Source organism: Cibotium barometz, chromosome 2, assembly GCF_041138505.1.
Source record: "Cibotium barometz isolate CiBa-2024 chromosome 2, ASM4113850v1, whole genome shotgun sequence".
In the NCBI taxonomy this organism is placed as follows: Eukaryota; Viridiplantae; Streptophyta; class Polypodiopsida; order Cyatheales; family Cibotiaceae; genus Cibotium; species Cibotium barometz.
Window position 1 is genome coordinate 17,248,550 of NC_141047.1, and position 23,584 is coordinate 17,272,133.

Sequence of the window (23,584 nt, forward strand, 5' to 3'; positions counted from 1 at the left end):
GGCCTAGGAGTGCATGAGAAGTTTTCTAGTTCATATACTTCCTTGGTCAGTTGAGGAGGCTTATACAAACAACCCATTTTGTGGAATGATTTAATCGTGGATAAGCATGGTAGATCTCTTGGCACTGCCACACATAACCATTGGGATGCTTGGGAGATGTTTTTCCTTCTGTCCTAGAGTGGAAGAGGTTTAAGAACCTCACGGAGGATTAAAGGGTTGGCCTTACTCAGCACTTGAGTGGAAGAGGTTTAAGAACCTCACGGAGGATTAAAGGGTTAGCCTTACTAGCACTTGAGGGGAGCTAGTCAGAGGATTATGCAAACCGATGTAGCCATACCCAACCATTGGCTTTCTTGGGTGGATCTCCTCACTTGTGGTTTGGGGTTTTTTCAAGGACCGAGGTTCCTCTACAGATTATGGGTCTCCCCTCGCCAGGCAAGGGTGAGGTACCATTTTTCTTTTCTGTTTGGGTGGCAGTTGGAGAAATGTGTAGTGCAGGATATGGTTGAGGGCCCAATGGTGAGAGTTGTTGTCAGCGCAGGGAAACACTTTTATATTAACCCCCCCCCCCCCCTAGAGCTGATCACATATGCTTCTTGCCTTTGGCTATTTGGTGGATGCTCTATCAAACATTTGCCTTGGGATCATGGTGAGTGGGAATGGATGGATGCCACCAATCCGATGAAAAGCTCCGATGAAAAGCTTGTCTTTTTATAGCTACAAGGCAGCTTGTCTTGGGGGACAGATTCAAAGAGTCCCTACCCTTAAACCTCATTGGGAGTCCTATGGTATTACCTTTGACATTCAAAGGAGTTTATGTGGCGGAGGCTGTGGCACTCTTATAGGAAGGCACAAATCTCCTCATTCTTTTGGATTTCACTCCATGGTGGACTGGCCACCAACTAGTGGAGATCGGTTGTTGGTGTTAGCCCAACTTGCTCGAGATGTGTAGGAGCTTCAGGGATAGTTTATCACTGCCTATGGGAATGCAGGGAAGCACAAATGATTTGGACCGTGATAGCACACCTATTTGGTAGGATTAGTAAGGATGCCTACATATCTTTTGGTGCTAACATTTGGTTGACTCAATCGGGCCCCCAACTTAGGTATGAGGGGGACGATAGGAGTCACGTCATTTTGATCAGTCAAGGAGTTGCTTAGCGGGGTTGTCTTCAAGATTTGCCAGATTCAGGATACGCCCCGCCAGCATAGAGTTTGGACAGTGCATGGGAGATTATTGCTAGTATCACAGCCTGGCACATCTGGAAGGCTAGATGCACTGAGGCCATAGAGGGCACAATGCCTTTGTTGCAAGATTTAGAGTAATATTATCCATACCCTTATGGCAACCTGGGCTAGAATCCAGGGATCTTCAAGGGCCGCAGAGAGAAAGCACGGCCATTTTATGAGAGAGCGGGATCATGGTCTATTCTTCATTTCCACTCATATGGGACCTTGTTGTTTGGCAACACAAGGCACCCGATTGGTTGAGATCTCCGCCTAGTTTGGTTTGAAATCTCCCTTTTGTATATTTTTTCATACGTAATAGAAGTCTCTTCTCCAGAAAAGAAAAGGGAAAAAATCCTCAATCATGGATGCACTAGATTTCAATCTTCATATTCTTAATATATGCTTCTTCTTTATTGCAATAATTTTCCACACAATTTGATTCGGTATCTACTCGTGTGTCCCGCGGAGATTGCCTAGGATAGTAAATGCTCATCCCTCATTGGTTGGTTCCTCCAACATTTGATAAGTCGGGCCATTTTCAACAACATTTCTCTAGTCTTGCAAGCAACTAAGAGCAGTGCCCCGTGGAGCATTTAGGAGACTTTGTAGATAATTAATAATGGATGTGAGTCACTGCAAGTAGTGCAAGTTCGACTGAAAATGGAATGACCGGAGGAGGTTAAACGGTGACAAACCAATGAGCGTGTAGAGAAACTGTGCTTTAAATGCAAAAGGCAAGTAATATAAGCAATGCAAGTCGTCCGCGGGGTGTTGCTCTAACGAATGAAGTCACTGCTACAAGTAGTGCAAGTTCGATTGTAAATGGAATGATTGGAGGTTAAAGCATGGAGAGAAATTGTGCTTTGAATGCAAAAGGCAACTAATGTAAGCAATGCAAGTAGTTGGGGCGTGTCGCTCCAACGAATGAGGGCTCAGCATCCAAGATCACTTGTGAGTGAACAAGTGTGAGATATTTGTTGGTGAGTGTGAGAAACCAGGAAGGAGACCTCACACGTGTCCGTTTGGCGTACTGCCATCTATCCCCGACTCCACGAGGTCTCTCGTGATTAAAAACTTTTTCGAAATCGTGGGATGATAACAGACGTGTACGACACGTGGAAGCCGTTCTTTTTCCAATCTCCTATAGGCCACAAGTTCCAAAAAAGCAAAAAGAAAAAAAAAGAGAGGAGAAGAGGGTTTAACCCCACGCACACTCGATTTTTCCTGCATTATCTTGCAAGCACCATCTTGCAACGAGGCATTGTCACTTCTTGAATCGATTCTGTGGGCGACTCTTTTTGAATAATCTCAGGGGAATACCTGGCCATGGCTGCTAATGCGGCTGTGCTAAATTGAGCATCCGATTCGTTGTGGGTGTTTGTGGATCCATTGCTCTCTGCTTTCTGCTTTTTCGACAGATTTTGCTTTCAAAGAGCACTGCTCTCCAAGAGCTTGACCTGCAGATTTTTGCTTTTTGCATCACTTGCCACACTGCCCATTTGATAGGACTGCTTTCGCACTATTTTTCTACACTGCCCACTTCCTAGAACTTCATATTTTTAATCTTTGCACTATTTTTCCACCCCACCCACTTGCGAGGACCTGATTCACTGCACTGCTCGCGTGCTTTTTTTCCCAACACATGCTATAACTTGCTCAGACATGGCTAATGAGGCATCCATTATCAGCAACAAATGTGCAGAATTGCACACTACAGCCCTACATTCTGGCCACGTAACAGTAGCAGGTACTTCTGGAAGAGTACATTGTGGTGGCCTTCCTATCAAGGCATGCTCAGCTTCAGATTATGCAGGTCTAAGGACCACAGGACAACCCAATTTTGCAGGACTAAAGGTTCTGCGGCCACGAAGCCGACTTAAATCTGTCAGGTATGTATCTCAACCGTCACAATTTTCAATCTTTCAAATCCTTTAGTTCTCAACCAGTCAACATGATAATTATTTCATGGCCCCGAACAACTAGTTGTGGTACTCAAGGCCTTTACACATCCATGTGACCCTGCCAGGCACGAGATTTATGTCGCCCGGCCCTAGCAGCAGATACATGTATTGCACATCCATGCCGGTAAAATTCAAGTGAGGCTTATCTCGCCACCCCACCATTGCTGTGCATGGGCCTTGCCCGTGCCCATGCCCATAAAATTCCAGTGAGGCTTACGTTGCCGCTCAATGGACATCGTGCATAGGCATTACACATCCATGTTCCATCCATAAGACTCAAATGTGGCTTATGTTACTGCACCATCGACACCATGCACACACATGGCACATCCATGGGCGTAAAATTTAAGTGAGGCTTATGTCGCCGCCTCTTCAACACTGTGGGCTTGCATTGCACACCCACCCCACACATATCCCCTTTCAAGCTTTAGGATAGGACATACTAAATGAACCCCTCGCCTTGGCTCCTCTCCCTACTTCTCCATGGTATCATAGACACATCTCATTTTGAGAAAGGCAAATTTTAGTTGCAACCTTCGTGTATGATGAACTTCCATAGAGGAAAGACCTAGTTGTTTTAGTGTTACTTCCAGGGGTGTCACTAATTTTTTTTGAAATGATAACACATGACTGCACAAAAGAAGGTTTAAAATTAGGTCCACTTACAATCTTTACATTTTGCAGGAGGAGCATTAGTAATTAGCTTCTTCTGTATGTGACTTAAGAGTAGTGTTGATTAACATTCATCTCAAAAGTGTGTATACTTACAGGAAATTATAGATGTAGTCTAAAAACATGTAAAAATTTCATCTTTTACAACCCTTCACATGCAGGTGATATGGGGGTTTTCTTAGAACCGAGGTCCCCATTGGGATACACCCACCTAGGTTCCCATTGCAGTAACCAGTGGTTGTCACTGTTGGGCATTAGTCCTAACAAGTTTTGGCTTTTTTCCGGTCAAACCTTCAGATGATGCAAGATCTGTTTTTGTTGCTCTGATACCAAACCTTGCAGGGATTCGGCTCTGAACCCTCGATGTGAGGCGACTAAAGTCAAGTTAAGGTTGAGGTTGGATCATCAAGTGCAGTTTGGTGAGAATCATGCGTTAATTGGATCAGCACCATCCATGGGGTCCTGGCAGAATAGTATACCAATGACTTGGACCGAGTCAGGCTGGGTGATAGACTTGGAAGTGGATAGTGGGGAGCGCATTGAGTTCAAGTATGTTATTGTTCTTCAAAATGGTGACATTGTATGGGAAGATGGTTCTAATAGAGTCCTTGCGATTCCAAGGGGAGGCAGCTTTGAGCTTGTTTCTTTATGGAATGATACCCAGGGTGCCACCATAATAAAGGGAAATGACATTACCAATCCTTCCGTACAGGCATTGGGACAAGCCTTTGGAACCAAGGAAATCTTACTGAATGGAAGTGCAGTAGAGAGAGGGGAGGAGTTCGAGGGTGCAAATGCAACAGTGAGCAGTACAGAGGATTTTGAAGTTTCCACTAGCTTTGTGCAGGAATGGCAAGGGAGGCAAGTTGCATTCATGCGCTCTAATGATCACAGAAGAGAGAACACAGGCAAATGGGACACGTCCGGCCTGGAGGGATCGGCTCTACACCTTGTGGATGGAGACAAAAAAGCCAACAACTGGTGGCGAAAGGTCAGGATTTATGTGCTTATTTTTCATGTGCATCTTTTTAAAACTTATATGATAAATTGGGTGTGGAGCTCTCAAATGGGTGTCTGTGTGTCAGCCTGCTTGTTTTTCATGTGGCATCTTTTTAAAACTTATATTTTAAATTGGGTGTGGAGCTCTCAAATGGGCGTCTGTGTGTCAGCCTGCATTTATAAGTCAATTTCATGCTGTATCACTCTGTACTTGTTTGCAGTTAGACGTGGTTCAGAATTTGGTAACAGGTGACTTGGCGAAAGCAAACCGGTTAGATACTCTCATCAATGTGTCAATCTACTTGAAGGTAAAAGTCCTGGCTGTGGTGGTTACATCTTTTTTGTTTTCTGTGGGTTTTGAAGGAATGAGTGTGGCTTGCACTCAACATTCTATGCTTCCTTTGCTTGTGTCCTTTGAGCAGTGGATAAACACAGGGCAAATACAATGTTTTGAAGATGGTGGCCACCATAGGCCCAACAAGCATGCTGAAATTGCTCGGCTGATTTTCCGGGAGCTTGAAAGAATTGCGACCGCCGACAATGAATTGTCACCTCAGGTTGATGCCCACCCAACTTAGCTTTTAATCAATGTTTTCTTGTTTTTGAGAGAGAGAGAGAGAGAAAGAAAGAAAGAAAGATTTTATTAACGTCTTCCAAAAGACTGAACTCGGCCTATCAGACAAATCAGTGTACCTGTGTGGGGTATCCTCTGTCATCCCAACAAAATGAAAAAGAATTGAACTAAAAAGCTGAATTTGGGTGTGCAATAATAAGTATGGAATACATCAATGAAGGGGGTGTCCACAGCTCCCTGAAGAACATGCTTGGGTCTGCTGTGAAGCGAGCGAGTCGCTCTGCACCCTCTCTGTGAAACTGAGCTCTGATCTCTGTCATCTCTCTTTGGTATAGGTGTGGTGTCCGAAAGCCAGGTGTCCTCTGTCTCCTGCGGGCTCTGAGTGTCTCTGCTCTCTGGAGAGTAATTCCCTGCTGTGTAGGGGCTGGGAGTGGGGTGGATCTCTGAAAAAATGTAGTAATCTGTGTCTGTCGTCCCCCCTCTGGAGCTGTCTGAGCCTGTAATGATGTCTCTCTGTGACGCTGTATGTCTAGAATGAATCTCCCCAGTATGTGCTGGTCTGCTGCCTCAAAGAGCTGGCGTAGGGAATGTGGCTCTCTGAATAAAATGGGATCTCTCTCTTTGATGGCTGTATATGCTCTGCATCTGCATACATAATGCTCCTCACTCTCCACCTCCTCTCTGCACAATCTGCATACCCTCTCCTACCAGGGGATCCGTGCTGCTCTGCTAGTCTTGATCTCCAATCGATGTGATGAGACTCTAAGCTGACCAATAGCTACTCGGGAGCCGTGTGGTAAAAAGCCCTCCATGTATCTAGGCCTCTCTATAAATCCATCATCAGTGATACTCATGAAGTGATCTCTGTAGTACAGCATCTTCGGTGGAAGAGGCTGTGTAGGCGATATCCATGTCTCTCGTGTATAGAGCTGCCATAGGTCTTGTCTCAATACTCTGTTCCTCTCACTATGAGAGAGACGGATATGTGGTGCATCCCTGTCATACTGGAATGGTGGTAGATGATCCATGTCTAGGCCATGCTGTGAGAAACAATGTGTGACCTGTGCATACCATGATCCTTTGTCTCCTGCCACAGCCAGCTGTCTAGATGCTTCAAAAGCTTTGTATGACAATCTGTCCTGTGGCATCTCTCTGAATTTGTCTAGCAGGCATATAGTCTGGAATATGGCCTCTACCATCATAGAAGGCGCAGCAAACTGTGCTCGGATAATGTCATGAGGTACGGACGGTTTGGTGCGTATCATGCGTGCCATCATGAGGGCCTGTTGTCATTGCCCTGTGAAAATGGAATAGCACAAGTGTGGGCATGGTGGTTGCTGAGTCAAAATATCAAATGATTCACATGTGGGGTGCCCGGACAGAGATAATGATGTGTGGACATCCCTAGGTGTGAAGGGGGGGAACTAGAACATTAAAATTTTAATGTCATAAGTGTGGTTGCCCCTAGGCCTTAGTGGCCCCTAGGGAACTTTAATAATCATTAAAGTTGGGGGCCCTAGGATTAATATGGGGAGGGGGCAACTCCACTTTTCGAGTGCATGCCTCTCTCTCTTCATTCTCTCTCTTCTTTTTGGAAAGGCGTGTAGCATACGTGCTGGTTGCTAGCGTGGAGAGCAAGAGGGAACTAGTCGGCTGCTGCAGAATTCTGATTGCTGAAAATTGTGTGAGAAAAACAGGTCGTACACATCCGAACAACTGCAGGTACAACTGTACGACTGCAGGTACAGGCAGCGCTGTTAGGAATCTGTACTGTGGCTGTTGGAGGCGGCTGCTGTTCCTGGTACAGGCCGTATAGTACTATACGACTGCAGTACAGTGTACGGACGGGTCTGGAGCAGGCGGCGCTGGACAGTACAAGTGCAGGTTGTGTGCAGGCGCACACCAGTCCAGCAGATACACACGCACGTGCAGCTGGAACTGCTGCAGTTCTGTCCATACTGGTACAGACAGAGCCGTACAGCTTCTGCAGGCGGTGCTTCTCTTGATATAGGCGGCGTTTTCTTGGTACAGTCGGTGCAGCATCAAAGGGCTGCAGGTATAGCACTGAGGTGGATGCAGAGAGGAAGGTACAGACAGGTACACCCACACGTGTGAAGCAGAGTTGTTGAAACAAGTGTGCAAGTACAGACTGGTACAACTACTTCCTCCGGTGCAAATCCACGAGCTGATTTTGGTAAGCTCTGAATTTGTTCATCTATCTCTCTTTCTATTGCCTTATGTCTGTTGCAGATTTGAGCTATCTGGCCCCTTGTGAGAGGAGGGGTATGGCAGATTGAAAAGGGTGGAGACAGAGATTGAACAGTGAATGTATGCTTGTGCTGAGATGTTGAATCATGTGCATGAGATATGCCAGATGTATGCTCATGGCTGCCCTGCTAAATGGTCTTGGCTGATTAGAGGGAGGCACAGAGTGTTGCTTTGAGACACAGATGTGTGTGTGTGTATCCTCTGCGCTAAGAGGTATTGTGGGCTGTCAGATTGGACATACAGGTGTATTCTCTTGGCTGATTTTGTTGTACTCAGCCTTTCATATTTTTGAAATTGAATAAAGAAATACCGCAAGGGGCGCCAAGCTTTGGGGCCAACAGGTGTCGTTTGATTTTCAGATTTGGGGCACTCTAGCTCCAATCATTTTTGTTTTCATATCTAGACTACAAGTGGAAGGGTGACTGCTAGTCCACCGCACTTTGGTTTCTACCAGAGGCCGGTTTCACCTCTGGTCTCTCTATCTGTGTCCACCAATGGGTAGGAAGGCCTGGCGCCCATACCGTTGCTCCATACACCAGTGCCGGTGTGACTAATGTGTCAAATAGCCACCCCTTCGTCCAGGGCTCTTGAAAATGCGCTTGGTGGCACTGTCTCTCTAGCATAGCCAATGCTACATATCCCCGTGTCAATCTAGCTCTGGCTGTTGAACCCATGGTGAAGCAGCTGCAGAGAAGGTAACCCCTAGGTACACGTATGATGTCACCATCTCCACCTGGCGTCCTGCGAGAGTGGCTTTGTGTGCAGAAATCATCGAGTGCATGTAGATGCTACTGTAGACCTCCTGGAGACTTAGACACTAATACAATATCATCAGCATAAAGCATAATATGTACTGAGGTACCTGCTAGATCAACTCCATCTCCGCCTCCCCGTGTAATGAAGTTAGCCACCTCATCAATGTATAACCCAAATAGCGTGGGGGAAAGTGGGCATCCTTGCTTTGCACCAATGGTGCTAGCAATAGTCTCGGACGTACCTCCTGGGCATCTGACTCGCCCAAAAACTTGCTCATATAATGCATAGATAGATACCCCATGTCATATCTGCTGGTATGCCAAGAGACTGCAGGTGCTGAAAGAGCTTCTCTCGTGGTACTGTGTCAAATGCCTTGCGGAAATCCACAAAGCAGCAATAGAGCTTTCTCTTCCTCACTTTGGCTTGATCAATCATACATCTCAAAGTGAATACATGGTCAGTGGTAGAGAAAGCTCTCCTGAAGCATGCCTGCCCTGATGAGCGTAAACCTGCTCGCTCAGTATATAAGCTAAGCTCTTGCTCCAACACTGCACCATAGAGTTTGGCCAACACGTGGCCAACCATAACCGTCCTGTAGTTTCTTGGATCGAGCATATCCCCTGTTTTGTGGATCGGCACAATGGTGTGCATCGTCCACTCCGCAGGCAAACCCTCTTGCTAGTGCCTTGTTAAACAGGTGTGCAAGAAAAGGAGCCAAAGAATCTACTGCATATATGAGATGCTCACCCTGTAGGCCCATATGGTCGGCGGCCCATCCATGCTGTAGGCGGCAGATAGCTTCCTTTACCATCGAGTGGGTAAAGAAGCTAGCTGTGGTAGGTCAAGGCTCTTGTGGCTGAGGTATAGGTGGTTGCTGTGGGGCGTGGTATAGGCCCTCTGCATATGTGTGCCATGTCTGTGGGTCTGCAATGGGTGTCGGTGTCCGGGGCTCTCTGAAGTGCCGCCATGAGATAGGGCTATCTCTACTCATGAAGAAATGGAAGATCTCTAGCTCCTGTATCTCTGCGAAGGCCCGCCTTTTGCGGCGAGTAAGTCTCCTCATCTCTCTCCTCGACTCCTGCTCTGTGATGGCTCCCAAGGCTCTCTGTATGCGGAGCCGTGAGTATAGGGCTCTGCACTCGTCATCATACCATTTGTTCTGGGGCATAGTCCCAGATCTCGTAGGCTCTCCTGAGTGGACACGATGTGGGAAGCTCTGTAATGCAGCCGTGTGTAGGAGTGATGCCAGCTGGGCTGCAATGGTATCCATAGGTGCCAGGGGATCCATGAGTAGGAGCCCATCCACTACTCTGCCAGTGTATATGTCTGCCATGTCATGTGTGAAGTAGATGGTAGTGTGTGGCGTCGGTATGTGGGGGGCTGGTGATACTGGTGATCCGGCGAAAATGCCAAGTATGTATGATCTGCCCCAATAGGATGAGGTGGGATGGAGAATGAGGTGACAAGTTGTGATGCCTCCAAAGACCCCATAATGTAGTCTACCACCGTGCCTCCGGTCCGTGTATGATCCCCATGTGGGAAGCATGTCAGCCCTCTTGATCACGGCCACTGTAGCACCCCGTTATAAACAACGAGACGATGCCTGGCTCCCAACTCTAGTAAGTGGTCCCCATAATGTCCTCTATCTGGTCCAGTGTCCTCTGATGCTCGACTAGCCCCTATCTCCTTTGGATCCACAGGGTGGAGGATCTCCATGTCATCATAGTCATACACCTCACACTGTCTGCTGTGTGTGTGGGCATTGAAGTCACCCGTAAGAAATACCTCCCCTAGTGTAGAATAATGCATAATCTCCTCTGACAGACAAGTGTATGGTGAGGCTCCTGTCTCCTCCTCTTGTGGCATGTCCTCTGTAATGACATAGGAGGATCCTGATGGAGGAAAGTAACATAGGGCTATGTATATAACCCTGTCCTATGAGAGCTGTAAGCTGATCCACATGTATCTGGCCTCTGGATCCTGTGCTACCACTCTCAGTCTCCCCTGTAGCTCCCGTCTGAATAGAACTGCTACTCCCCCTGACCCTCTCGAGGTACCTTGGCGTGTGGTCCTCCTGTATGCTGACTCCCACTAGAATCCCTCTACTCGAGGTAGCCCTCTCTCTGGGCTCTGATGTGTCTCTGTCAGAAGTATGATGTCTCTCCTCACCATAACATGCTCCAATCATCCAAGCTGCACCCATAGTGAACCATTACAGTTCCATACTGCCATGTGCTGTCAGTGGCCTAGTCTGTGTCCCATAGGCCCCAAACCGCTAATCCATGGGCCTGCCATCAATGATGACCCGACCATCTCGATAGAAGGCCTTCTTGCCTTCTCTCCTCGCGTGTAAGACTCGTGGCATGCAAGCTCTCCTATGCTCTAGTTGCATCCTCGTGAGATCATCATCCAAGAAAATAGGAGCTCCCTCTAAGCCTCGTAGTATGACCCTCTTCCTCATGAAGATGGTGCGTGCCTCCACATCCCGAAATTGTATGATGAGAGCTCTCTTCTTTGTCATGTCTTTCCCGGCACTCCAAGCTTTGAGGAAGGGGGGGGGGGGTCCCTCATGTGAGTATCCAAGTCCGCCCATCCCCTTGGGGTAGAGTCGGCTGCCTTGGGAATCCCCGTGACTCTCACATTAAGTCTACGAGCATGTCGCATCCGCTCCTCCTCAATGGTGGTGTTGACGATTTGGAGCCCTTCTTTTTGGGCATCCTCTTTCACTTCCTTTTTGATGTTCCTCTTCACCACTTCTACCCAACCCTCCCTTGTTGCCTCCATCTTCCCTTCTAGGCTCTTGGTGATTGCCTTGGTGAGTTCCTCTTTGATGGCCTCTTTGTCAACTTCCACAATCTCCCCCTCCTCCCGTGGTGGTCGGTCCCGTAGAGAGATCACCTCCGCTTTGAGGATGTCGATTTCCTCCTTCCTAGTGTCCCGTTCCTTCTTCCATCCCTCTTTCTCCTCTTTCCATGCTTCTTTCTCCTTCTTCCCTCCTTCCTTCTCTTTCTCTTTCTCCCTCTCCTTCTCCCAAGTGTCCTCCTCCCTTTTCCAAGCTTCCTTCTCTTTTGTAAAGCTTCGATCTCCTTCTCGACTTTGGAGATGTTGTTGATGGCGGAGTCCGCCGTCTTCTTGTTTTCTCTGATGGAGATGTTCAGCTTATCCTCCATTTTGACTATCTCCTCTTTGCTTGCACCCTTTGCCATGTCTGGAGAGATAGAACCCTAACACTTATGTTGCTGCCTTGGAGGCCTGAGCAAGGGTGGGTGGGAAAACAGAAGCGGATGGGCTAGCAGACGGGCCAGCATAGCGAGCCAGTCCAGGCGGGAGAGGGGGCGGTGAGCAGGGGTGCGAACAGAAGGCAGACAGTAGCGAAGTGAAGGTGGGAGAGTTGCGGGCTGCGGACAATAGCGAAGCGAGCAGGGGTGCGAACAGAAGGCGGACAATAGCAAAGCGAAGGCGGGAGAGTTGCGGGCGGCGAACAATAGCGAAGCGAGCAGGGGCGCGAAGAGAGAGAGAGAGAGAGAGAGAGAGAGAGAGAGAGAGAGAGAGAGTTCTATTAACGTGTACAAAAGACCGAAGGGTCTATCATGGGAAAAAGAAACCAACTAGAGCTGAGAGAACAACAGCTGGTAAGTGCCACTGGTACAATGCTACAGTGATATAATGTGAGGGGAACCAAGTGGGTCCTCGACATCTATGTCTATAGAGGCTTTCCACATCCGCTGCCTGTGGAGGGGCACTTGTGTATCTCTGGAGGATCTCTCGTATCTGAAGATGTGAGGCGGGGCATCTCCTCAGACCATTGGGTGTCAGCTGACTAGCTAGCTGCACCTGAATTGCTTTGTCAAGGGAGACACCTTTTAGGCGGAGTGGCATCTGTGGCACACGTGCTGTCAGTGTCCGCTGCCTGGTTGTCATGTAGGGGCATCGAGGTCGGGTTATCTTGTGGTCAACGGCAGCGAGGGCCCCATCTTGGAGAGAGAGAGAGAGAGAGATGGAATGAAGGGAGAAGTGGCGAATTGCTGTTTTCTGTTGTTTTAGGGTTTCGAATTGCTCTCTTACTGCTGTTTTAGGGTTTCGAATTGCTGTCTGCTGCTGTTTTAGGGTTTTGAATTTCTGTTTCCTGCTGTTTTAGGTTTCCGAGTTGCTCTCTTACTGCTGATTTTTGCTGTTTTAGGGTTTCAATCTGCTGTTTTAGGGTTTTGGTCTGCTGTTTTGAACTGCTGTTTTAGGGTTTCGGGCTTCTGTTTTAGGGTTTCAATCTACTTTTTTAGGGTTTCAAGCTGCTGTTTCAGGGTTTCAAACTGTTGTTTTAGGGTTTGGGGCTGCTGTGTTAGGGTTTTGTACAGCTGTATTCCGCTGTTTTAGGCTTTTAGCACAAAGAGAGAGAGAGAGGGAGAGACAAGAGCAAGTGGGAGAGATGTCGACTCTAAGTCTTTGCACACTGCTGAATTAGGGTTTGCAGGTGCTGAATTAGGGTTTTCAGGTGCTGAATTAGGGTTTGAGAGAACGGGTTTTCTTTGCTTTTGTACATGGATTTGGATGACCCGGCTGCTGCTGTTGGTGGAATGGCTGCCAATAGCCTTAACATGGATCTTATTGAGGAGATGATCGAGAAGGATGTGGGTTATGCTTCAGATGCCTCGGAGCAACAAAAACGTCAAAGGCTTGATGTTGATGCAAGCTACACTCCGGTGAATGTTGGAGAGAATGCAGAGGAAAGCTCTCAGGTACCTTCTCTGGAGTTTGCACGTTTGCTGCAGATCACTGGTGAGCTTCTGCAAGAATATGTGAAGGCAAATAGCGTGCAAATGGCTGCAGTAGATAATGGTGGTGTGGCTGATGTATGCATGGAGATTCCTTTGTTGCTACAACAGCTAGCAGATTTTCATGATCGTGCTGCTATCTTCTTCTTTACTGGGCGTATTCCGTTGTTGCCTCGTCTTAGAGCATTGTTGGGCCGCTTGGTGTCGCCTGAGGCACTTGAGGAGATTTATGATGGTCCGAGAGGCTTTTATGAAATACTTTTTCGCACTTCGGAAGCCCGTAGGGCAATCTTGGAGCAGGTGCCACTTTTTTTGGATGGGCAGTTGGTTCATGTGGTTCCGTGGAAGCCTATGGCAGAGTACCAAGATATGTTGCGCCAAGCTTGCCCAGTTTGGGTTGAAGTGAAACAATTCCCACCAATGTTTTGGCGTGTTTTACCAGGTCTCATGCGAGGTATCGGTGATGTCTTGGTGGTGCCTCGAATGACATCTAGAAACCGAAATCGTCTATGCATGTTGTGGGATACTGGGAGACCTAGGCCGACACATTTGCGTGTCAATATGGCTGGGCTGCAACCTTTAATGTATGAATTGAGGTGGGATACATTTGCTGGCCACTGTTTCAAATGTGGTGAGATAGGCCACTTTGTCTCCGAATGTCCTAAGAAAGAACAAGTTGTTGCTACCAAGGATATCGTTGATGGGCAGTTGCCCGTGGAAGATGAGCATGACGCTCCTTTACATGATGCCCAACACATGGATGTACATGTGGATGTTCAGAATGAGGTTGAGCAGCCATGGGTGGAAGTACGTGGTAAAAAGACACGATTTGTTGCCCCGCGGGGGGGTTTCTCAGATGCTGTTTAGCGGGGGCCTTTGCGTACTCATCAGGGGCCCTTACATACATATGCTCGTCGCCCTTTGGGTTCAGGTGCCCAGCAACAGACCAGGATTGAGAGGCCGGGAGGCCAACTTTCTCAGGGTACAGGGGCTCTTGGGGTGGATAGAGTAGAACGCTATCCTATTAGAAGTCGCCTAACAAAAGAAGCACAACAACAATTGCCTCTTGTGTTTGGTTCGAAGGGTGAGGTCATCTCACCACCATGGGATGGTCATTACCCTTCGGCACGTGCTCGGGAACTCCAAGGGCAGTCTGAGATCACAAATACCATGTCTAAAAATGCAATGCTTCAAAAGGTTCGTGATTTGGCAGATTGTCCTGGGCCTAGTACACGGCCTTGTTGATTCCTTTTCTGGGAAGGCTTATGAAAATTGTACAATGGAATGTAAAGGGTATTTCTTCGCGCCAAAAGCAGTTCAGGCTTTGGCGTACAACTTTTTGTCATGGTTGGGATGTTTTGTGTGCAGTTGAACATAAGCAGCATAAGTTGGCTGGCAAAGCCTATGTATATAAGGGGTTTCATGTTTTGTGTGTAGTTGAACATAAGCAGCATAAGTTGGCTGGCAAAGCCTATGTATATAAGGGGTTTCATGTTTTCTACAGCGAACATCCTGCTTCGCAGTCGGGTGTTATGTTTGCTGTTCGTTCGCAGTTTTAGCCTTCTCTTGTGATTCAAGATGTTCATGGAAGATTTCTAGTGATACAGATTGTTTGGGATGATACGCCTTTATGGTTGTTAGGGGTGTATGCTCCAAATAATGCTCGTGCACGCCGTTTGTTGTGGAATGACTTGTGTGCTCTTTCAATCTCTCATCCTGGCTTTGTGATGGGAGACTTTAATATGTGTGTCTCCAGGGAGCAAGCCACGTCGCCTCATTCTGTAATGGATGGCCCGGAGAGAATGGTTACACTTATGCCTCACAACAGTTTCGGGGCACTTATGCTAGATTGGATAGGATGTATATTTTACATCAAGATCTCTTTTTGCTAGAGGTTCTTACTATGATGGTTGATCAGCAACAGGTTTTGTCGGATCATTGGCTGCTTGTGTTTGAAATGGTCTATCATCCTGTGGATGCATATAAAGGCTTGTTGGGACGCTTGCCTTTGCGCTTAAATCACACTTTTTTGGAGCATGAAGTTTTTGATGTTTATATGCGTCAGTTGATACGACATTTCTCCACAAGAGTGTCCATGGCTGATTATCATGCTTGGCCAGTGTTCCTTACCAACACTCGGAAATTAGCGCGGCATTATGGTCTTGCTAATGCCTCTATACAAAAACAGCATGTGGCTCTTCTTGAGTCGCTTTTAAAGGGCTTGCAGGCGTTCATGTTTATTGACTCTATGGATGCTGAAGTTGTGGATGCCATAGAATGGCTGAAAAAGGAGCTATCTAGGGTGCAGGAAGCACAATATGTTCACTTTAAACTACTTGCACGTCTTGATGCTTTGCGGGATGCTAACTGTCAATCTCATCGCTTCTATGATAAGTTGCATCAAAAACATATGCGTGAGAATATTGTTAGGCTGATGGATGCCCAAGGCAACCTTGTTACTCAACCTTCTGAGGTTATTCAGCATTGCATCAGGTTTTATGAAGATTTGCTTGCCCCTCGAGAGGATCTCTCGTCAGCTGTCCTGGCTGCAAGGGAGTCATTGTTTGCTGAAGTACGATATCAAGTTGACCCTGATGTGGCGGTTCAGCTTGATGCTCCTGTTACTCAAGGGGAAGTGGAAGCTATTCTCTCCAAACTTCCCATGGGAAGCCCTGGTTGGGATGGTTTGACAAATGAGTTTTTCCGAAAATATGCTGATCAGCTTGCAGAGCCTTTGACGCTTATTTGTCAAAGGGTTTGGGATGAGGGATATATGCCTACGGATTGGAAGTTGGGCATACTTCGTTTGTTGCCCAAAGTCCCTTCGTCTACTTCTTTGGCTCAATGGCGCCCGATCTCACTTATGGGTATTATGTATAAAATCTTTACAAAGATTTTTGCCAATCGCTTGCAAAAGGTGCTTCCTACTCTTATTCATCCATATCAATATGGATTTGTGCATGGCCGAAATATTTTGCATAATATTCTAAATGTTCAAATTGGAGTGGATTATGCCAAGGCAAAGAAGCAAGAGATTGTGATGGTGCAGCTGGATCTTGAAAAAAGCTTTTGATCATGTCAGCTGGTCTTTCCTTTCTCAGTTAATGACAGCCAGGGGCTTTGGTCCCAAAATAGCTAATTTGGTGCATTTACTTGGCTCTGGCTCTATCACGCGGATTATGCTCAATGGAGGACTTTCGGATGGTATTTCTCTCACCCGTTCTCTCCGGCAGGGTTGTCCTCTTAGCCCTCTTTTCTTTGCCATTACCACTCATCCTATGTTATCTCGCCTAGATGCTATGGCATCGCATGGTGAAGTGGTTGGTTTGCATCTCCCTCATGGCAAGCAATTGGTTGCTCAAGCCCTTGCAGATGACACTTTTATGTTTCTCAGGGCCAAAAAAGCCAATATAGATCAAGCAATGGAAGCTTGGAATAATTTTGCATTGGCTTCTGGACTGAAAATAAATTCAACAAAATCAGCCCTCATTGTATGTACGGAATTTGATCTTGAGGCATTAGGGTGGCAAGGCCGTGTGGTGCATATACAGGAGACATTGTTCGTCATCTTGGGTATCCGGTGGGTGTGGATGTGGACCCCCAAGCGCTTCTTGCTTGGATTTCTGCTCGGATCTCGGATAAATTTGTGTATTGGAAAGCTCAAGGGTGGCCTATGCACGTGAGGGTTAAGGTAGCTCAGGTTATTATGCTTAGCATGATTTCCTATTTTTTGCCTTTGCTACCTTGGACGCACAAATCTCTTCTCCGTTTGGTTGCTCCCATTTGGTTTATGTTGTGGAAGAGGCAAGGAAATATTATGGGTCAAACATGGATAGCTTGGAATCACATTACGACGCCCAAAAGAATGGGTGGGGCTGCTTTACTGGATGTCCGCTTGCATATGGGGGCGTGTAGGTGGGCGCTTTTTCAGGATATGTGTTTGCAAGAGCAGCCTTGGGTATTCATGGCTCGTGACTTGATTGAGTTGGAGGGATTGTCACATGGACGGACACGTGTGTAGGCTTCATGGTGGGACATTGTGAATGCGGCTCATCCTGTCCGTATTCGCTCATCTCACATTTTATCGCATATTCTCCTTTCTTGGCATGAAGTTCTACTATTTGCTCGGTGGGATCCTGGTCATGAAAGACTACTTTTGAACTCTTTGCAGTTTGAAACATTTATGGAGTCGCGTGTCATTGTTTGGCCAGACAGAGATGCTTCACGCATACGACTCAACCGCATGGTCAGGTTAGGCTTGGTTAGAATCCGAGATGCTATGATACCTGGTCGTGACAGGCCATATTCGTTTCGTCGTATTCGGCAGCACTTTAGGGTTCCTCGGACATTTCAGCCACTATGGGTTGACATCATGCATGTACTCCATTGCCTCAGCCATCTGCAGATCAGCCTTGGCTTGATTGGGCACTATGTAAATCTAGTGACTTGATATCACTTTCAGCTAACCAGGTCTATCATAAGCTCGTATCAGAGAAAGATTGGGTTTCAGCCAAGGCCAATAAGGTGTGGGGATTGCACAAGTCTAAATCATGGTGGCAGAAAACTCTTATGCGTGGTTGGCAGTCTAAACTCCCTTACCAAGGTAAGGTTTTCATTTGGAGGATGGTGGTGGGAGGGTTACCTACACGGGATCAGCTCAGCCATCGTAAAATTACATTGGCCTCTTGCTTCTTCTGCACGACATGCACTGAAACAGTTATGCATCTGTTCATGAGTTGTCCAGTGGCCCGTCAGATTTGGTCTTTTGTCTCTCGCGTTTGGGAGGCAGTAGAGAGGTCTCTTGTTTCGGCTCATCAGTGGATATTTGGGATTTGTCCTCAAGTCATTACTTCGGACAGTCACCTTGTGATATTCCATTTCCTTAGATGGACAGGACTTTGGCATATTTGGACTACACGGAATGGGTTCATCTTTGATTCCTTGTCTGGAATACATGGGCACATTCTACGTATCCGCGGTTTGCTGCTTTGGCAGTTTTCTTCTCTTCTCTCAGCTCAGCTACTGGATGCAGATGTTATCTCGTTATGGTCTACGGCGGCTCGGCTGGCTCATCTTTGATGCTTTTATCTGGGATGCTTATTTGGCTAGGAGGCTTTCTTATTAGTGTACAGGTTTGCATGGTCATGATCCTTTAGAGGATCTTTTGTGGGGGTTTTTTTGGGCCATAGGTTCTGTGTGAGCCATGTGGCCGATGTACATTTTTACATATAATATAAAACACCATTTCACGAAAGAGAGAGAGAGAGAGAGAGAGAGAGAGAGAGAGAGAGAGAGAGGGAGCAAGGGAGGTAGAAAGAAGAAGAAAAGGGGAGAAAGAAAGTGTAGAAAATATGAAAGCTAGAGCAGACTAGAAATGAAACAAGAACAAAAATGAAAGACAAAGAGTTACCTTGAGATGAGTGTAGACAAGACACAAGATTGATTGATTATTGATGTGACACCTACAATTTATAGGTGAGAAGTACAAGATTGAGTAGACTCACTTATGGGATAAATGTAGAGGTGCCACATGGCACTAGACTCAAGACACAAAGACTCAACTGAAACTAGACTAGAGAAATAGTACACCTAGTGTGCGCTTATTTCCAACACCCTCCTTAAGTGGACACTAGGAGGAAGACAAAAAGACAAGACTATGACATGACAAAAGATAAGACCAAGACAGAGAGACTAGACAAGGATTACGAGACAAGCTAGAAGACAAGATGGACAAGACTAGAAGACAGACATAAAGACTGATAGATTGAGAGACAAGATATGAGAGATAAAAGATCCTGAGACACCCCTCCTCAAGTGATATCCTCATATGGGTCCACAAGGGTAGGGACAAGAGTGGATCATAGACAAGACACAGTCAAATTGATAGACAAATAGACAGATAGACAAGACTAGATAGACAGAAGACTGACTGTAGAACTGTAGACAAACAGATGGACCTTGAAGACATCCCCTCCTCAAGGGCAATCTCTGCCTCTTGGGTAGGGACAAGAGAGAGGTCAAAAAACATAATGAGTAAGACACTAGAACCCCTTGACCTACATCATCGGTGGTCAAAGTGGTAGACAAGAAAGGTGAAGTAATCAGAAAGCCCACTCCTCATCATGTGAGGAATGAACAGCAAGATCTGCTGATGTAGATGCTGCAGCAACATGGGCTGAGGTAGATGCAGGGGCTGATGTAGAGGTTTTAGAGTAGCAGTCCTTCTCCCGGTGATTATCACGTCCACAAATGGTGCATGGATGAGCCTTGAAGCAGTCCTTCTCCATATGATTAGTTTTTCCACAATGGGTGCAAGGCTTTCTTACCTTAGAACCTCCTTTCTTTGCTAAAAATGCAGTGTCAGTTACCTTTTGTTGTTTTGTTCTTTCCTCTTCTTGGAGAGCATTGATGATACCTTCAAGAGTAGGATTATTGTGATACTGTAGTGACAAGAGTAGCATAGGTGTCAGGTAAGCTTTTGAGAAGCACAGCAATAGCAATATCTTCGGAGATGGGGGACTTCACTGACGCAAGCTGAACCATAAGACTGCGAAAATAATTGACATGAGAGGCTATGGTAGCTCCCTCCTGCATATATAGATCAAAGAATGAGATCATAAGTGCAATCTTAGAGTTTTTAGAGCGGGGTCCAAAAAGGGTATCCAAAGTGATCCATGCTCGAGAAGCAGACTGTATGTCGGAGATGTGATGAATGTAATCATCTCCAAGACCGAGCAAGATGATAGCATAGGCTTTGTCATTCTTGGCAGTGGGAGCATAAGTGATAACTTGCTCAATGTCGGAATCTTCGGGAGCAGCATGGTGAACAACGTCCCAAAGACTTTCTTTCATAAGATGGCACTTGATTTTGATTTGCCAAGTATGAAAGTTGGACCCATTGAATTTGTCGATAGACATGAGAGAATGAGTAGAAGAGGCCATGTGGGAAGGTCTTACCTCTTGCTAAAATGCAAGGGCAGTGTCTATTCCCTTACAAGATTGCAGAAATGAATGAAAGAAGAGATCCAAACTGTTTTTAGAAGCCGGCTCTCTCACCACTTGTCAAGGCCATAGCATGTGACAGCCCATCGAAGCATGAGGAACTAGCAGTTTGCAGATATGAGGATAAGAAAAGGACTGACCAGCAAACTGAAGGATACAATGCATAGTACCTTGTAGACTCTTCAAGAGGAAACAATGGCAGAACTGAATGCAGCAAATAGCTCGTTAACAGGAGGAAAGTCGATCTGTAGCTGCTTCTAGATGATGCGCACCCTTGAGTTGATGAAGAAGGCAGCCAAAGCAGCAACAGTACAGTGGGCTGTAGCAGTTCCAAGAGAGAGAACAGTAGAGCTGTATGAGCCTGAACAGGGCGGACAGCAAGTTCAGGCCGGCGGGTTGCTACAGCAGCAGGTCGAGTTATGTCCCAATGCTGTGAATCTGGCGAGGGCAGCACGTGCAGCTATAAGAGGCGACGCTGGACAACAAATGCAAGTCAACGCTACACAACAAGTGTAGCTCAACGCTGGATAGCATGTGCAGGTCTACGCAGGGCAACAGATGCAGCTAGGCGGCGGCCTGAAGATATGGCGGGCAACACATGGGCTGCGCTGAATTGAGTGGGACAGCTTGGAGAGAATGGCGAAAGCTCATAGGAAAAACAGGGAAACCGTAAAACCATGGCTCTGATACCATGTAGAAAATATGAAAGCTAGAGCAGACTAGAAATGAAACAAGAACAAAAATGAAAGACAAAGAGTTACCTTGAGATGAATGTAGACAAGACACAAGATTGATTGATTATTGATGTGACACCTACAATTTATAGGTGAGAAGTACAAGATTGAGTAGACTCACTTATGGGATAAATGTAGAGGTGCCACATGGCACTAGACTCAAGACACAAAGACTCAACTGAAACTAGACTAGAGAAATAGTACACCTAGTGTGCACTTATTTCCAACAGAAAGATATATTAACGTCTTCAAAGGACCTAGATGGTCTATGAGACCAAAAAGGTAGTACAATGTATCCATGATAAACTCTGAATCATGGAAAAGAAAAAAACTGAATGAAACTAGCTACATAAGCTGAAGTATCCATGTGATGCTATGTGATGACAATGTGTGATCGCACACTAATATTGCTGCTCCTATTGGGCCACTATAGTAGAGAGAGAGAGAGAGAGAGATTAACGTCTACGGAAGACCCCAAGGGCCTATGAGAAGAAGAAAGAAAGTTGTATTAACGTCTTCAAAAGGCCAAAATGACCTATGAGACCAAAAGGTTACATCATATCCATGAGGTACATCATCCTCGGTACAAAATAGTAATAAAGAAAGATAACAAAAATCTAGAACTATAAAATCTGATCTAGGTACATGAGCAGAGAGCTCTCATATCACCCTAATACATCCATCATGGGCCGCTGTGACATGGTGCTCAAGGTGGTAAAACTGAGCTGGCGCGAGAAGGTCCTGCGATGATGGGAGATGATGGCCCGGATCCTCCTGTGGTGGCGTGGCCGTGGGTGAGGGCCATGGGGTCTAGGGTGTCGAGCTGCGCATAACTTAGTGGCTCTGTGGAGTGTCACACCTCTTGGCCGAGCTCTTGCACAAGCCTGTGGTCTGGGTATGATGGGTGGATCGGCCCTTGGAGTGCTAGTATGGAAGAAGTCGGTGAGAGCTCTCTGTGCTGGTCCTCGAGCAAGTACAGCTGATCTAGATCTCACTAAGGACTGCCTGTGTCTACGGAGCTCTAGAAGAAAAAGTCCCAGGCATCTCTGATCCGGGAAGTCCATGATCCTGGAAAGTGATCCGAACCCAGCTCGGAAGAGGAGAGAGAGAGAGAGAGAGAGAAAGAAAGAAAGAAAGTTATATTAACGTCCACGGGAGGCCGAATCCGACCTATGGGACAGATCAGGTACATCCATTTACATTCCACTCTGGGTATTGATGCAAAGAGGTATAAAACTGGAAAAAAATAACTCAAAATGAACTCTTAAGACTCTTAAGAGTTTAAGTTACAATGGGCATATGATACCAAAGTGATACAATAATGGCCATGGCGTATCTCATCATGGAACATAAAATATCAACTACTTATTCTTTCTTTAGCGGTGCATTTGCCATATCAACTACTTATTTACTGTACTAATTCTTTCTATTTGCTACTTCCCTTACTGCTAGGCTTCATTATGGCCGAGTCTACCCTGCATCTCTGGAGGTTTGACAGAAACTCAGAACGAAGGGCTTTGTGTGAATATATGCTCTTATGCGCGTGTGTGTATGTGGAGTGCGTGTGTGAGAGCATATCTTGATAGAGAGTTCTATACCCACTATTGGGCACTGATGACGTTAGTGGGGATCGTAGTATCTAGTCCATACTATGCATAATGGAGTTGATAGTTATATAGTCTTGTGGGTTGACTACCATGAGTATATAACATGCACGTTCCTAAAAGGTGAATTTGGGCATGTTCTTGGATTCATCTAGGTATATATATAGAACAAAATAAAACTATCTCAGTGGAGTGATACAAAAATGTCCATGGAAATCTCATCATGGAATACAAGGAACATGAAACATGAGAGAGAGAGAGAGAGAGAGAGAGAGAGAGAGAGAGCGTCTACTAAAGACCCAATGGGCCTATGATACCAAAGTGATAGAATAATGTCCATGGCGTGGGTTCCACTGTATGAGTGTTCTCCTCCTCTTGGGTCCAGAAGAAGGTAGTGATGGTTGGCTGGTGAGGGAGGGGTCGAGGTGACTGGGGCCGAAGATCTCTCAAGAAAGTGTCCCTGTGTTTGCGGAGCTTGAGCAGGAAGAGCCCTAGGCAATGATCCTGGAGAGTGGGCCAAATCTCTCATGGAACAAATAGTGAAACCTCTCACAGTACTCATAGTATACCGGGCAGCAACATATGTAATGCTTCTCAGTCTCAACCTCTGTGGGGCTTAATTGGTAGATCCTCTCCTCCCTAAGTCTCCGTATGAGCTCTCCGGCTTTGAAGATGTGCTCAGCTCTTCTTGTCTCCACTTTGAGGCAGTGGGATGAAACCCATATCTGGCCAATCGCAATCCGCATGGCATGGTACGTGTGAACATTGAAGTAGCCCGGGTATTGGATGACTACATCCTTAGTGAGCGTGAGGAAGTGATCTCTGTAGAAGTGCAGCCTTGGTGGGAGCTCCGAAGGTGTGATCCATGTGCATGGGTGTAGAGGCTGAGAAGATCTAACTGGATAATCCGGTTGGTGTCCTGATGAGAGAGCTAGAGATAAGGGGAGTCCAAACTGTACTGAAGGTGTGGGAGGCGGTCCATGCAGAGTCCATATCCTGAGAACCAAGTGGAAAC

General features: G+C 46.5%; 1 protein-coding gene and 1 pseudogene across 2 annotated transcripts in view; one reads left to right on the forward strand and one right to left on the reverse strand.

Annotated features, from left to right (window-relative positions):
• Nucleotides 1–2,392: 2,392 nt before the first annotated feature.
• The window catches only part of PWD (chloroplastidic phosphoglucan, water dikinase (ATGWD3)), a 112,783-nt gene continuing 91,591 nt past the window's right edge, over nt 2,393–23,584 (forward strand). For both annotated transcript variants that reach the window (XM_086814584.1, XM_086814592.1), the window contains exons 1-4: nt 2,393–3,119; nt 4,206–4,854; nt 5,084–5,170; nt 5,285–5,419. In XM_086814584.1, coding sequence (XP_086670710.1) covers nt 2,893–3,119; nt 4,206–4,854; nt 5,084–5,170; nt 5,285–5,419 — 1,098 coding nt within the window. In that variant the 5' untranslated portion in view covers nt 2,393–2,892. The remainder of the gene's footprint in view (nt 3,120–4,205; nt 4,855–5,083; nt 5,171–5,284; nt 5,420–23,584) is intronic.
• On the reverse strand, nt 10,645–12,381 carry LOC147640739 (uncharacterized; annotated as a pseudogene).